At 39.6% G+C, this 12,647-nt stretch overlaps 2 protein-coding genes across 4 annotated transcripts in view; both read left to right on the top strand.

Moving 5' to 3' along the window:
• LOC116098938 (hepatocyte nuclear factor 3-alpha-like) overlaps window positions 1–8,833 on the top strand; it is a 10,056-nt gene extending 1,223 nt beyond the window's left edge. The window contains exon 2 of the mRNA XM_031381943.1: window positions 3,779–8,833. The gene's annotated coding sequence lies outside the window, so the exon portion shown is untranslated. The remainder of the gene's footprint in view (window positions 1–3,778) is intronic.
• Window positions 1–12,647, top strand: part of Creb5 (cAMP responsive element binding protein 5) — a 403,859-nt gene that overhangs the window by 1,551 nt on the left and 389,661 nt on the right. Inside the window, exon 1 of one of the 3 annotated variants that reach the window (XM_031381939.1) lies at window positions 669–2,000. The exons of the other annotated variants lie outside the window; for them this stretch is intronic. Coding sequence (XP_031237799.1) covers window positions 1,998–2,000 — 3 coding nt within the window. The 5' untranslated portion in view covers window positions 669–1,997. Of the gene's footprint in view, window positions 1–668; window positions 2,001–12,647 lie in introns of those variants that run through there. 3 annotated transcript variants of the gene reach the window in all.

The raw sequence follows: 12,647 nt of genomic DNA on the forward strand, positions 1-12,647 counted from the left end.
GCAATTGAGGGTTCCCTGGACACCGCTATTGCCCTCTCTTCCCCGACCCCTCCTCCTCCATCCCTCTCCCGCCCACCTCGTTATCACTCGGCCTGCCCCCGCCTTTTACAGTGTCCCCCAGGGGGACTGCTGTCCCAGGAGTGAGCTGAATTGCTTCTGGTGTCTGAGCGAGCTCAGTACCTGATGAGCGCTCAATCTGCCCTTTTCTATTATTTAAGAAAGGCACTCTCCAGGTCCTCTTTGCCCACGCGAGAATGCTCAGCCTGGATAGAAAACCTCTGGAAAGATTTAGAAGCCTTATATGCTAATAGCTAGTGACTTAGGAAAGCAATATACCACAGCTAAGAGCCCAGAACCCGGTGAACTGTGCACTCCTAGGAGGATGAAGGACCTGACTAAATCAGGTTTAGCGGAAAGGATCTAGATTAGACATTTTTCATTTCCAAAGTCCGGGCCGTGTCTGAGAGCTGAAGTACTGTACAAGTGCCTTGCTGCTGCGTGCGGTACTTTCTTATTCCTAACCTTTAGTTTCTATGTTTGCAGAGGAAGTTAAACGCTCACTTGACAGAACTGAGTTCTTCCCCACTTGCTCTTTAAAAGAAAACACCAGTAGCAAAAACACCACTATGTATGACTTGTTTAGGGCACAAAGAGTGAAAACTTTTGGGGTGAGTGAATAATGATAGCAGAAATCAAATAAAAACAAACACAGGCAGAAGCTTTTGTCTGGGGGACAAGGTGTTCGAGGGCTCTTTGATTTGGAGATGGAGGAAGCCAAGTAAAGGAAATTTTATATTCTAAATAGGTGACATTCTTGAAGAACACGTGTTTGGTTATAATTAGATCTACTTTCTGCAACATACTCTGGCCGTAGAGCAGGCTTTGTGGAGCTGGTGACTGAAGATTGCTTGACACCCCTTCCTCAAGTTTGTGGCAGTATTATTTATTGGCATCTAGTGATGAAATGGCATAGTCCCCTATACGAAGCATGGGCATTGAAAATGTTAAAATTCTTGTTTGTGATGCAGAGACCTAAGGGGAAAATGGCCAGGTCACGGGCCCTGGAGAGTGTGATTAATGATCAGTGATTTAGTGATCAGTGATTAGTGGTTTTATTCAAACTGTTACCTCTGACCAGAAGCACACATCAGAGGATTAACAGGCTCTTTAGATAAATGCTCATTAGTGGAAGGGGAAAAGCAAAGATAATAGGCATGCACCCAGGGACAACTTTCGAAGAAAATCATTCCTGTCTTCAGAATAATAAGCTCTGTTAACAGAAAGCCCTTTTAATTTAAAACTTGCTTTTATCTTGTAAATCAAAGTTAGATGTAAAAGTTTGTAGTGCCATTATAACCTAAATTTTCCCATATCCACGAGATGTGGATTATCCCAGTAGCGATATTTTTTTTTTATTTAAATAAACAATTGGAGCTTTAGAGTGGCTGAACCCTGACAAGCTTAGCTCCCAGGGTTGGAAGGTGTCCCCCCTTCATGCTTGGAGACTGCACTCTGCTAACTAGATGGCGCACTGTTATTTGGTGTCCTGTGCTGCAGAGCACATGAGTAGAAAGTGGGCATGTAGCTGCTTGCGAGGTGTTCTTCAACACAACAAAGTTCATTCTGTGTAGGATTGGAGGCTAGACAGTTCTACAAGTTTTTAGTCACATTTTCCATGTCAGTTAAATCTAGGGAGTTGAAGGCTACTGGAAAAATTAGTCTCATTACTAAAAGGAACTTAAAGAAGGAGGGAGGGGAGAAGGTACCAGACAGAGTACATGTGTTAGGTCCGAGTTGAAGACTGAGTGCTAAGTGCCAGGTCTGCTCTCTCTTTAGCTAAGAGCTAGTCCAGTCTTCTGGTCTGAGAGACTGAGGCAAGTACTCAAGGACTGGTTTTCTTTCTGATCTTGCTGGTTAAGAGAAGTTACAAGAGAGAAGGGAGATTTTTGATCTGGAGACTGCAGGAGGCGACACAGTGCGGCTTTCCTCTTCCAGCTATGGTAAGAACATGCTCATGTTTGTGAAGCAGAAAGAGCCCTCACATCAGTCCAGATGAACTCATGTTTCCATAGGCAGGACTTGGAAATGGATTTCTACTTTACGTTTATTTGTATGTGGCTTTGTGTTAGTGTGCTGGGATCTGTAGGATTTTGTGTAGGTGTGTGTGTGTGTGTGTGTGTGAAAGAGAGAGAGAGAGAGAGAGAGAGAGAGAGAGAGACAGAGACAGAGAGAGAGAGAGAAAGAGACAGAGAGAGAGACAGAGAGACAGAGAGACAGACAGAGACAGAGACAGAGAGAGAAAGAGAGCAAGCTTTATTTCTGAAATAAAATATGTTCACAAAGCTCTGGGGGAAGCTATGAAGAATGAAAAGCAAGGTGTCAGGTCAAAATCTTCTCTTCAGAAAGCTTTCCTGAGTTGCTTTAAAGAGTATTTGAGTTTTAGCAAGAAGGCATTCTTTCAAAAGAAACATAAAGATTAAAAGCAAAACAAAACAAAAACCATGTCCACACTCAAACTTAGATATAGGCTCCTCTAAAGAATGATGTTGTTGATTAAATAGCAGTTTTACTCAAGTAAGTTTTAAAACTCTAAGATACCAACTCACTGCCTTCTCACCCGTTTTCTCATTTTCTTACAGCGTTTTTATATGAATTTGATATTTTAACTCCTTATTTTTGTATAAATTTTTGTTTTCAACTCTACTCAGAGTAATTACATTTACTCAGCTGATATCTGCAAGTCAGATTTTTTTAAAAATATAAATAACTGATACTTATAAATTACCTGTCAAACATAAGCAGTCAGCTTTTTAGATTGTTCCTACAAAATATGGAATCCTTTATTTCTATTTTGCTTTGATGTTTTAGCTTTTGAATCAGTGGTGAAATAAATGGTAGTCTGTTAGACACTCTTCCTGTATAGCTTTTTGTTTGTAGAATATTCTTATTGGGACTATTTGCCAGTTTCTTATGCCTGCATGTTCAAAACAAGTCAGAGTTTCTCCACTGCAGTTGGTACCAATGTTACACTTCCAGTCTCCTGATTTCCTCCTGTGACTTTCTTTTTAGAAATCGTAGATCATTGGAGTGTTTGTCTTTAGCTGGGAATTATTTTGTAGGAGTCTGATGGTCCCTGTCCCCCTCCGCATGTGAACTTTGTCTGTGCAGTTGGTTTTCTTCTGGTTGTACTGTTGCATTGGAAATGGGATTTGAGTGGTGTTATTATTTTAGTCTTCTTTTCTTTTCCTCCTCAAAGCAATGCTGTTAGTCACAAAATTAATGTGATGGAGCCTGGTGTTTCCCATCTATATGCTGCTTTTGCTGCTTGCAAATTGGATTTCTAAGGCAATTTAAGATCTTTTTTTTAGAAGCAGCTTTCTTGGAGGAAGCCGGACAATGACCTCAGTCAATTCATTATCTTGTCCAGTTTGACTGTCGCCGTGTTATGGGAATCAAGCAGGGGTTTTATAAATTAGTGCTTAAACATTTAAATTGAAGACTATTTTTCCAAATTCTGTTTAAGAAAATGATACTATTGAGATAAGGAGGTGCAGAGAGAGCAGTAGCCTTGAATAAGTCTGGAAGATAAACTTTCACAAAGAACCTCTTCCAACTGCTATTTGTGAACTAAGTGTGCTATTTTGTCACAGTGCTTTATGGAGGAAGTCTGGCACTTTAAAAATGACTTCACGTGATGTTTTTAACTAAATAATTATTAGATTTAGTAATTAAGAAAAACAAGCAATTAATGTATTTTTAACATTCATTATTTCTATAGTTGGGAATCACAAATGATGAATTCAACATAAGAACATTTTTAGAAAGAAGGAAGGCTCCTTAGGTGTTTCCAAGTTGTCATAACACTCTTCTGAAGACTCTGAGAAATTTTTTGAGAAGACGACTCTAGTACTTTCAAAGAATTCCGAGTTCAGGGAAAATTTCTGAATGCCTGAGAAGTGACATGGGATGCCAAGTGAGCTTTCCTACAGGTTCGCTCCATGGTCTTCCTCTCTTTTTGATCTGAAAAAATAAAAAAGAAGTCAGGAATAAAAACATTGATCTGGAATTGAATATTTTAATTGATTTCTTCTATTTCCTGAAGTCCACATTTCTAATCCCTGCCCCCAAATTAACAAGAATGGGAAATTACTATGTTGGCATTTGACTTGACCTGATCCCTTGGGGAGTAAAGGGGTTCTTTTTACTCAGCCTAGAGACTTTGATGGTGGGTAGAAACTGATAGCTGTATATAGATGCTGGAGATAGGGAGAGCCTCTTGGTCACCTTCCCCAGTGAGTGGAGCAGATCCCAAGCAAGGCCTGGTTACATCCCTTAGCTTATCCAAGGCCTGTGCCAGAGAGAGGGAACCAGGTCTGAATGCCTGGACTCTGCCTTCAGCAGATTCTCTTTCTGTCAGGCAGGCTGCCTAAATGCCCTTGTCATGGATCCATACAGCAGAGGCCAAGGCTTTAGAAACCTTTCTCTTTTCAAGCCTTTTCACAGACAGCTTTTCAAAGACAAGTTTTTAAAAATTAACTTGACTGCCTTGACCAAACAAACTAGTTTCTAGTCTATATTTGCATATATATATATGAAATACATGATATATATATGTATATATATATGAAATGCTGATTTTCCTAAAATTCTTTTAAATTGACTTTTTTTCTTACCTTAAAGTCTTCTTCATGCTTATAGGAAGCCTTACAAAACCCATACTATTGAAGTTTCATTTGAGAACACAAACTGGGCAGAATTAAAATGGTTTACAAGGCTATTTCAGCATAAAGCAATGGCTTTTTTTTCTTACCCCCACCATCTCTAAGGAGAAGGAAGATCCGAGAAGCGAGAAAAGGCTTAAAGTTTATATTCACCATCGTTCTGTGGAACAGAACAAGTGCTGTGCCCCATCTTACTCATTTACTTTTGCTTGGCACTCATCTGCAATATGTTGCATTTTCCGAGTCAGTGTGGGAGTGAGTTTGGAGTAAATACTATTCTGTGCAAAGTGAGTTGTCTGGAAGCATGCTCTTTGGGTTTCATTGGCAAAGCTTAACTACTTATAACTAGCAGGAATAATTTAGTAGTACCAAGGGCTCCAGAGCACTGGGCATTTTCTTCCTGACTTAGACTCTGTTGCCACTGGAAGGGGGAACAAGAGTATCTAAACAGAAACCTTGAATGCTGGTACTGTGTGTATCATTTGGCTTGACCCATGGCTTTCCTTTCCAGCCCTTTGCATTTTACATCAGAACCCAAGCCTCTTTCGTTCTTTTATTACACCAAGGAGCCCCATGTTGCAGGCGTTATTTCTCAAATGTAACACATTTTGTCTAATTTTATGCAACCCTCTCGGCTGGCTTCCCAAGGGGGAACACATGGAACAATAATAACAACAAAAATCATTGTTTTTATTTAAATTAGCTGACTATTAAAAGAAAAGACATTTAATTTCCATTTGGCTTGTTTGGTAGGACCGTGGATGCTTTATTAAAACTGAATTTTTCTTTTGGAACAAACCTGGCTTCTAGAGCTCAGGTTTCAATTTTTGCATCCCAAAGGGTAGAAGGCACTGGGGATAAAGTCCACTGCCACCAGAGTACTGAGGTGTGACTTGATGCAAGCTAGGAGGAACATGATTTGCCTCACTGCAAGGACAACATTGTGGCTCCTCAGAGTGGAAAACTGTTTGGAGTTGAGTCAAAAGCAGCTTTCAGGGTGCCAACAACCTTCAGTGTTAGTATGTTGGTTTGGTCTAACCTGGTCTGGTCTTTTCTTACTTCCGGGGTCCCATGAATGGCAGACGTGCACATTTTACCACTTAGCTATAGCCCAGGTCTGGGTCATTTCTCTGCTGAACTGTGGCAAAAGTTCTCTTCCTCCATTCTTTGCATTTACTTCGTGTTAATGTTTCTCTAGATTTCTTTTTTCATATCCTTCCTGGCAGACTACTCTGCACTAAGGAGTGGTCCCCACAATACCACATCACAAAAGCATGCACAACTGAGAGGGCTTCTTTTCCCATAGATAACTCCACCTTTGTATCTGAACTTCGAAGAAACAGTGAGACAAATTAGAGAAACTCGATTGACAGTCAAGGCTTCTATCTGTTGTTTCACAGTGACATGACCTCTATGGCAGCAGGCAAAGCCTGCGGCTGGAAAGTTCCTCATGTTGCACCCAACTTACTGAATTGACACACTTCAGGATAGCCCTCTATTTTTGAGACAGGGACTCCCTGAGAAGCTCAGGTTAGCCTCCAAGTCCAGATCTTTCTGCCTTGGTTTCCCAAGTGCTGAGATTCAAGTTTGTGGTATCTTATCTGTCTGGTTTCCTTATTTACGATAAAAGACCATCAGCTAAAACAGCACATTCTAAGAGAGGAGGCACGTAATGTAATTTGAAGTGTAGAGAAGCTATATTAAAAAGAAACAGGAGTTCATTTTCATAGCTCTTTGGCCCAATATTATCCCAAATATATCCCAAAATATTATCATTTCAAATTTCAACATTTAATCAGTATAAAAACATCTATGTGATAGTTTACATTGTTTTACTTTATGAGAATTAAGTCTTTGAAATCTAGAATGTATTTTTGCCATCTTGATTTTGAATAACCACGTGTCAAGTACTAAACAGCCATGACTACCATGGTAGACAACACAAAAATCCGTACATGTCTCTTAATCACGGCAGCCCAAGAGAACCACCTGTGGCACCTAGAAAACATATCCACAGGCTTCCCTAGAATATTCTGACTTGGGTTGACTTGGAGTAGGGCTTGGCCTTGGTGTGCTTATAAAGGCCCTCAAGAATTTCTTATGTGCAGTAAAACTTGAGAGCTTTAATTCTGACTTGCTTTTAAGGACTTCTCTTTAAGGTTCCATGATTCTACTTAAGGAAAGAGATTGCAATGAAGTGTTCTTTCTGAGTTTGGGGGATGCAAGCAGTGGATCCAGATACACTAAATTTTACAAAACACATTTAAGTAAATATAATTAGGGAAGATGGTGATGGGTCAGTCAGTTCGGGTGCTTGCCGCCAGCCCTGAGCACCTGAGTCTGATCCCCAGAGGGCATCTCAGAGGAGGGAAGAACCAAATTTTCAGGTTGCCTTCTACATACATGCTGTCATGTGCATGCCCATGAACACACAAAATAAATTAGTAATCAGATGCAAGGCATTAAAATAGAAACACTGTAAATGAAAAGGAAACTTCACAGAATGACTAACTTAGAGATTATTCTAATGGTCAGACACGAGCTCCTAACATGGCTGTCTAGAAAAATATATTTCCTAGATGCCTTAGCTTTAAGATTTGATTTACATATTGGACACTCTCCATTTGGGAAAAGGTCAAGATCCCCACAGTTTGCTTGTTTTTCCATAGGCTTACTTTCCTGCCCCCAGTACTACTTGCCTGTAGTTGTTTTGGGAGGGAAAATCCTACTTCACTAGAGGCATCTGGATCCCTTAGACTTTCTTCCCTCCAAGCCTTAAACAAACTTTGTGTCACTGCTTAGACCAAAGCCACTCAGGACATGACGTTAGTTATCATCCTGTACTGAAAGCATTCACCCTATTTGTCACCCTTGAAGATATTTTAAGACTCAGTATTTCCCAATGAACACTAGAACATTCATATGTGTGTAGTGTATTTTCTACCTGTGCTTTTATACTATTTTAGTACATGCATTCACTACAGGATGCCAAGACTAAAAATCAGAATCCCTTACCTCTTCACACATCTGTCTTGTAGAGTCCACAAACAGCATTGCTTGTGGGGAAGAGGAGAAACCTAGTCATCCATCCCTTGTGACTTTATGCAGCTGAAAACCTCTGCATCTCTGACTTCTGGAGTAATTTCACCATAACCTCTCTCCTCATCTCCTAGGGAGCTATCTATTTCCAAATTCATGATTATTGAATCACCTGCTTTTGTAGCACGTCTTGAAGCCATTGGGCGGATTCAGCCTCTAATTATGAACACATAGCTTCAAACCCATTTTATTGGTGGAGCAATTAAGAAATTGACAAGGCAAGCAATTTTGGCTCATTGTTTAAAAGGATGAACAGGACAGAATGAAACTGTAGATTTGTGAATGCATTATTGTCTAAATATTGTCTAAATATAAGCCTTACTCTGGATGGTCTGCAGTATGGATCTTCCCCATTGTTTCTGGCATTGCCCTGGTTTTGTCTTTATAATAATGCCATGATGTTTTCCATACTGTTTTTGCATTTTAATGGCTTCTGTGCTTACGTACTTCCTCGCTTCAGGCTACATGTACCTGGGTTGATTAACAATGCATACATGTATATTAACTTCCAAACATGGGATCTATTCTAAAGTTGCATGGAGACATGTGTTGCAGACCTGTGATTTTGTTGGTTTCTAGGGCAGCCTTCTCTCAGGCTACTTTGTGACTGACTGTTAGAAGAATGTGTGTGGATAGAGGTAGAGATTTGTGATGCCAGTTCCTCATCTATTTTGAGGAGTGAAGATAAAGACTGTAGCTAATTGTTCATTGAGTGGATCGGACTCTAATCTGGTTCCCTAATGATGCTTAGTAAAACACTTCAGTACTTGCCGTATCCATGCACCATCTTCTCTCTTGGTCTGGAGCCACCTGCTTTTGAGATTGGGTTGTGTTTTCTCTTAATAATGGCAACAGGTAGGGTGTGGCTCTTGTAGTTTTTCTATGTCTGTACCATCAGTGAGACGTACATCATAATTAACAGTGAGATTTGTGATCAATGCCAAGGAGCAGTTATTCTGTATCTTTTGCTAAGCATTATGCTAAAGATTAAAACAACTTTGACCTCTCTCTCCCTTCTGCCTTTCATGTGTGTCTCTGTGTGTATGTATGTATGTATGTATGTATGTATTTATGTATGTGTTTATAATTATATAAAAACATATGTAAATAAAATCCTTATTATGGCACATGCTTACTTGTGAATACACTTATTGTTATGTTTCTGGTTTGTTTGTGACAGGGTCTCACTATGTAGGCCAGGCCTGCCTTAAACTTCCTTTAACTCAAGATTCCCCTGCTCTAGCATTCCCCTTCCCTGAGAACTGGGGAAGCCTATACCATCATGCCAGGTATCATCTTTTGTTAGGATGTCTGGAATTGTCCCATTTTAGGGCAGCTCTATTTGTAATGTTGGCTTAGGAACATACTGTTAATTAACAGAGAGACTGTCTACACAGTCTGCCTAGACACACACTGTTCACAGCTTCATCTTCTCATTTACAAAGCCAGATGAATAACAACCGCTGTTCTTAGCACTGTGCTCCGTGGACGTCATAGAGTTGATGGTGCACGGAATTTTGGCACCATGAAGCAGCGTATAATTTGAAGTTGTACTTTTTGCTAAATACCCATGCTAATCCCCAAGCCATTCAAAACATAAAAAAACCCAAACTGCGATTTCTGCTGCCTGGGTGGAGGCAATGCTGGGAGATAAGCACACTGTTATTTTTTTCATGTGTTTTAGAGAGAAAAAGAAAACAAACAAAAAAACAAACAAAATCTATACCCCTTTGGAAGGGACGTTTTAAAGGCAGACAGCTTAACCCTTAAACACTGGCTTCATTTTTATTTTTTCCAGGAAAGAAACACTTTAAAAAAAAAACAAAAACAAAAAACCTCAAAAGCTCTTGTATCTTTAAAATGAATGCTATTAGAGTGAATTTGGGAAATCATATTCTTTTGATTAGTTTTAACTATTTAATGTATATTTTTAAAATATGAGATTTTTGATATTAGTTACACAAGCAAGAGAATATCCTTAACACTTTGGAGCTATGCACTTAAAAATGGTTAAGGTTTACGTTATGTATATGTTACTTCAGTTATAGAAAATAGTGTCCAAAGATTGTTTGTTCTTGTCCTCCAGATAGGAGACAATGCACAGATCATTTGGTCCATACTAGGTGTTTTAACAGAAAGGTAAAAGATCTAAAGAGGACTTCTGCCACTTCAGACTAGTGCAGAGACGTGGTGTGTGTGTGTGTGTGTGTGTGTGTGTAATGCAATTTGAAAATGTAGAAAAATCTTAGCAGCAAAGACATAACACCAAATGCCTCCATTTTGGAGACTGGCTTGGATCAGAGCATGCCATGTATATTGAGAGCTCAGTTATTTAATTTGGAAAACAACCTTTTGCTTCATTTGGTCATTTTTGTTTGAGTTTACATGATTGCTTTTCTTAACAAGAGGATTAATGAACAAAGTCAGGTGAGGTGTCTTTGAGGGCTATGAAAGGGACCAGACCCCCATTCCTTACAGGGACACTGGCCTGCAAGAAGATTCTTCAGAGACGGTCTGGGAGTTGAAAGTTCTGAAAGCAGAATCTGCATGGAGTGGTATAGGAGACTGGAGTTGTTGGCCAGGATGAGGAGAGGGCACAGGCTTGTGCTGGATACTGATGAGCACTCTGTGCATGTGTAAGGAGTCCTCTTTCTGACTTCAGAAGACAGTGGGAACCACAAGGGACACTGGCAATTATTGACCCTTAAATACTCAACCAGAGCTTGCAGCCAGTTTCAGAAACATGGCTCACTGGTGCCCACTCAGGAGAAATTTTGTGAATCCAGAAGCACAGTCTCTGTAATTAAAATCTCTGGCTCAGTGACACTTCAGAATTTCCTAACATCATGGTCACAGGAATATATCAACTCAAAATTGCCATGATCAAATAAATATGAGTGGCTTTATGTAATTTGTCCTTGTATGTTTGTGCACAGCTACGTGTACAGTGGGTTCTTTAGCTTCACATTTATTAAATCCTGGGAGGATCAGACATATTTAAAAAATATGTATCATTACCAAATATGTGGCCATTTTTCCTTGCCTTTAATCTTTAAAATAAATACCTCTTTTTCTTTCTTTTTTTTATGATTGGGTTCTTGAAAGTGACCTGAAGACCATGGATTAAAAGCAAGGTCCTAGCCTGTGATAGTACTAGGGGGTAATGGAACCTTTAAGAAATGAGGCCTAGTAGAAGGAAGTGAGGTCACTGGAGGTCACTTGGGGTCACTGTCATATAAATGGCTTTGCTGTACTGCATGCATCAGACTGTGATGTAGTGCCTCATCTCAGGCCCTAAAGCCAGGAACCAACTAATCCAGGACTGAGGTCTCGAACCCTGAGACAAATCCTGAGCTTTTGTCTACTTTGGGTGTCTTGTCATAGAAAAATACAACTGTTTACCCAGCATTTACTTTGCACTAAGAATTATAAGTAGACTAGAGACATGTCAAAGAATATGAAGAAATCCGTAGGCTGTATGCACATGCTATACAATTTTATATAAAGGACATGAGCATCTAAGGATTTGAGTGTTTTTAGAGAGTCCTGGTAGAAGCCAGTCTCTCACATATATTAGGGATGGTTGTTAAGTTAAAAGCACAATGAATTAATGAAAAAATGCTAATATGTGAGTGTAATCAAGAATGACTATTTAACAGTAGTTACAAGTATCAGTATCCATATGCCTCTCTGTGAGATCAACTGTCTGCTTACCCCAGAACCTATCCTATGCCCAGGAAGCCACTAATAAAACTTCAGAAATTACTTATTTATTTACTGATGTGTGTGTGTGTGTGTGTGTGTGTGTGTGTGTGTGTGTGCTTGTACATAGGTGCAGTAGAAATAGGCCACAGGGCAAGAGTGGAGGTCACAAGACAGTTTGCAGAGGTCAGCTCTCTTCTTCCACCTTCTGGGTCAGAGGGATCCAACTTAGGTCTTTGAGGCTTGGAGACGCCTTTTACAAGCAGGGCCATCTTGCTGCCCCATTTTCAGGACTTTTAATGTGATTTAATATAAAATATATTAATTAGGGTCACATCCTATTGCATGGTGGAACCTGCAGAGCGGTATTTCCCTTCCATCTCATAGATAAAGAAGCCCATATGAACAGTGCATATATGGGATATGCAGTCCTAGGAAGCACTCATATATCACTTAATGCCTCCTGGCATTTCTATTGCCTCTATCCTTCCTCTTTGCCTGTGTACTCCACACATTCTTGAAATCACAGCAGCTGTGCCCCTGAAAAAGAACCTGAGCCCACATGGGAGGTGTTGGGAATGATGCTGATTGTAAACAATTTTTTGCATAGGATAAAAATAAACTTCTGCTGTCCCCCCAGAAAATCTTGGAACAAGTTGTCAAGAGATCAGAGTCCACATGTTTCCAAGTTAAAGATAAAGCTTATGAAACTTGCTACTGTCTTTATTTTGTCCTTGAGTTTGTCTTCAGAATTTCTGTGACAAAAGGCAACACTAAGCTTTTACCTTGTGAAGGAGGTAAATCCCATGATAGCTTGTTATACCATCAAAGTTAACGTTTATTATTATTTTATGCTAATAGCCACTGACATAGACAAAAGCCACCAGTTTTCATAAATATACACCATAAATACATATAAATATCTACCAGACTGAACATAGATATCTCAGGAGAAGGAAAAGTTCAGATTTTCTAGTTGTTGATGGACAATTTATAGTGTGTATGCACTATCTCTCTTTTCCATGGATAGAGGAAGATGAAAGTCTGCATTTTTTTTTCTATAGCACAATTCAAGTTTATTCCATTTGTTCTTGCAACACAAAACTTAAACACAGTATTAGTTAG

The sequence above is a fragment of the Mastomys coucha genome, unplaced genomic scaffold (assembly GCF_008632895.1).
Source record: "Mastomys coucha isolate ucsf_1 unplaced genomic scaffold, UCSF_Mcou_1 pScaffold20, whole genome shotgun sequence".
NCBI lineage: Eukaryota > Metazoa > Chordata > Mammalia > Rodentia > Muridae > Mastomys > Mastomys coucha.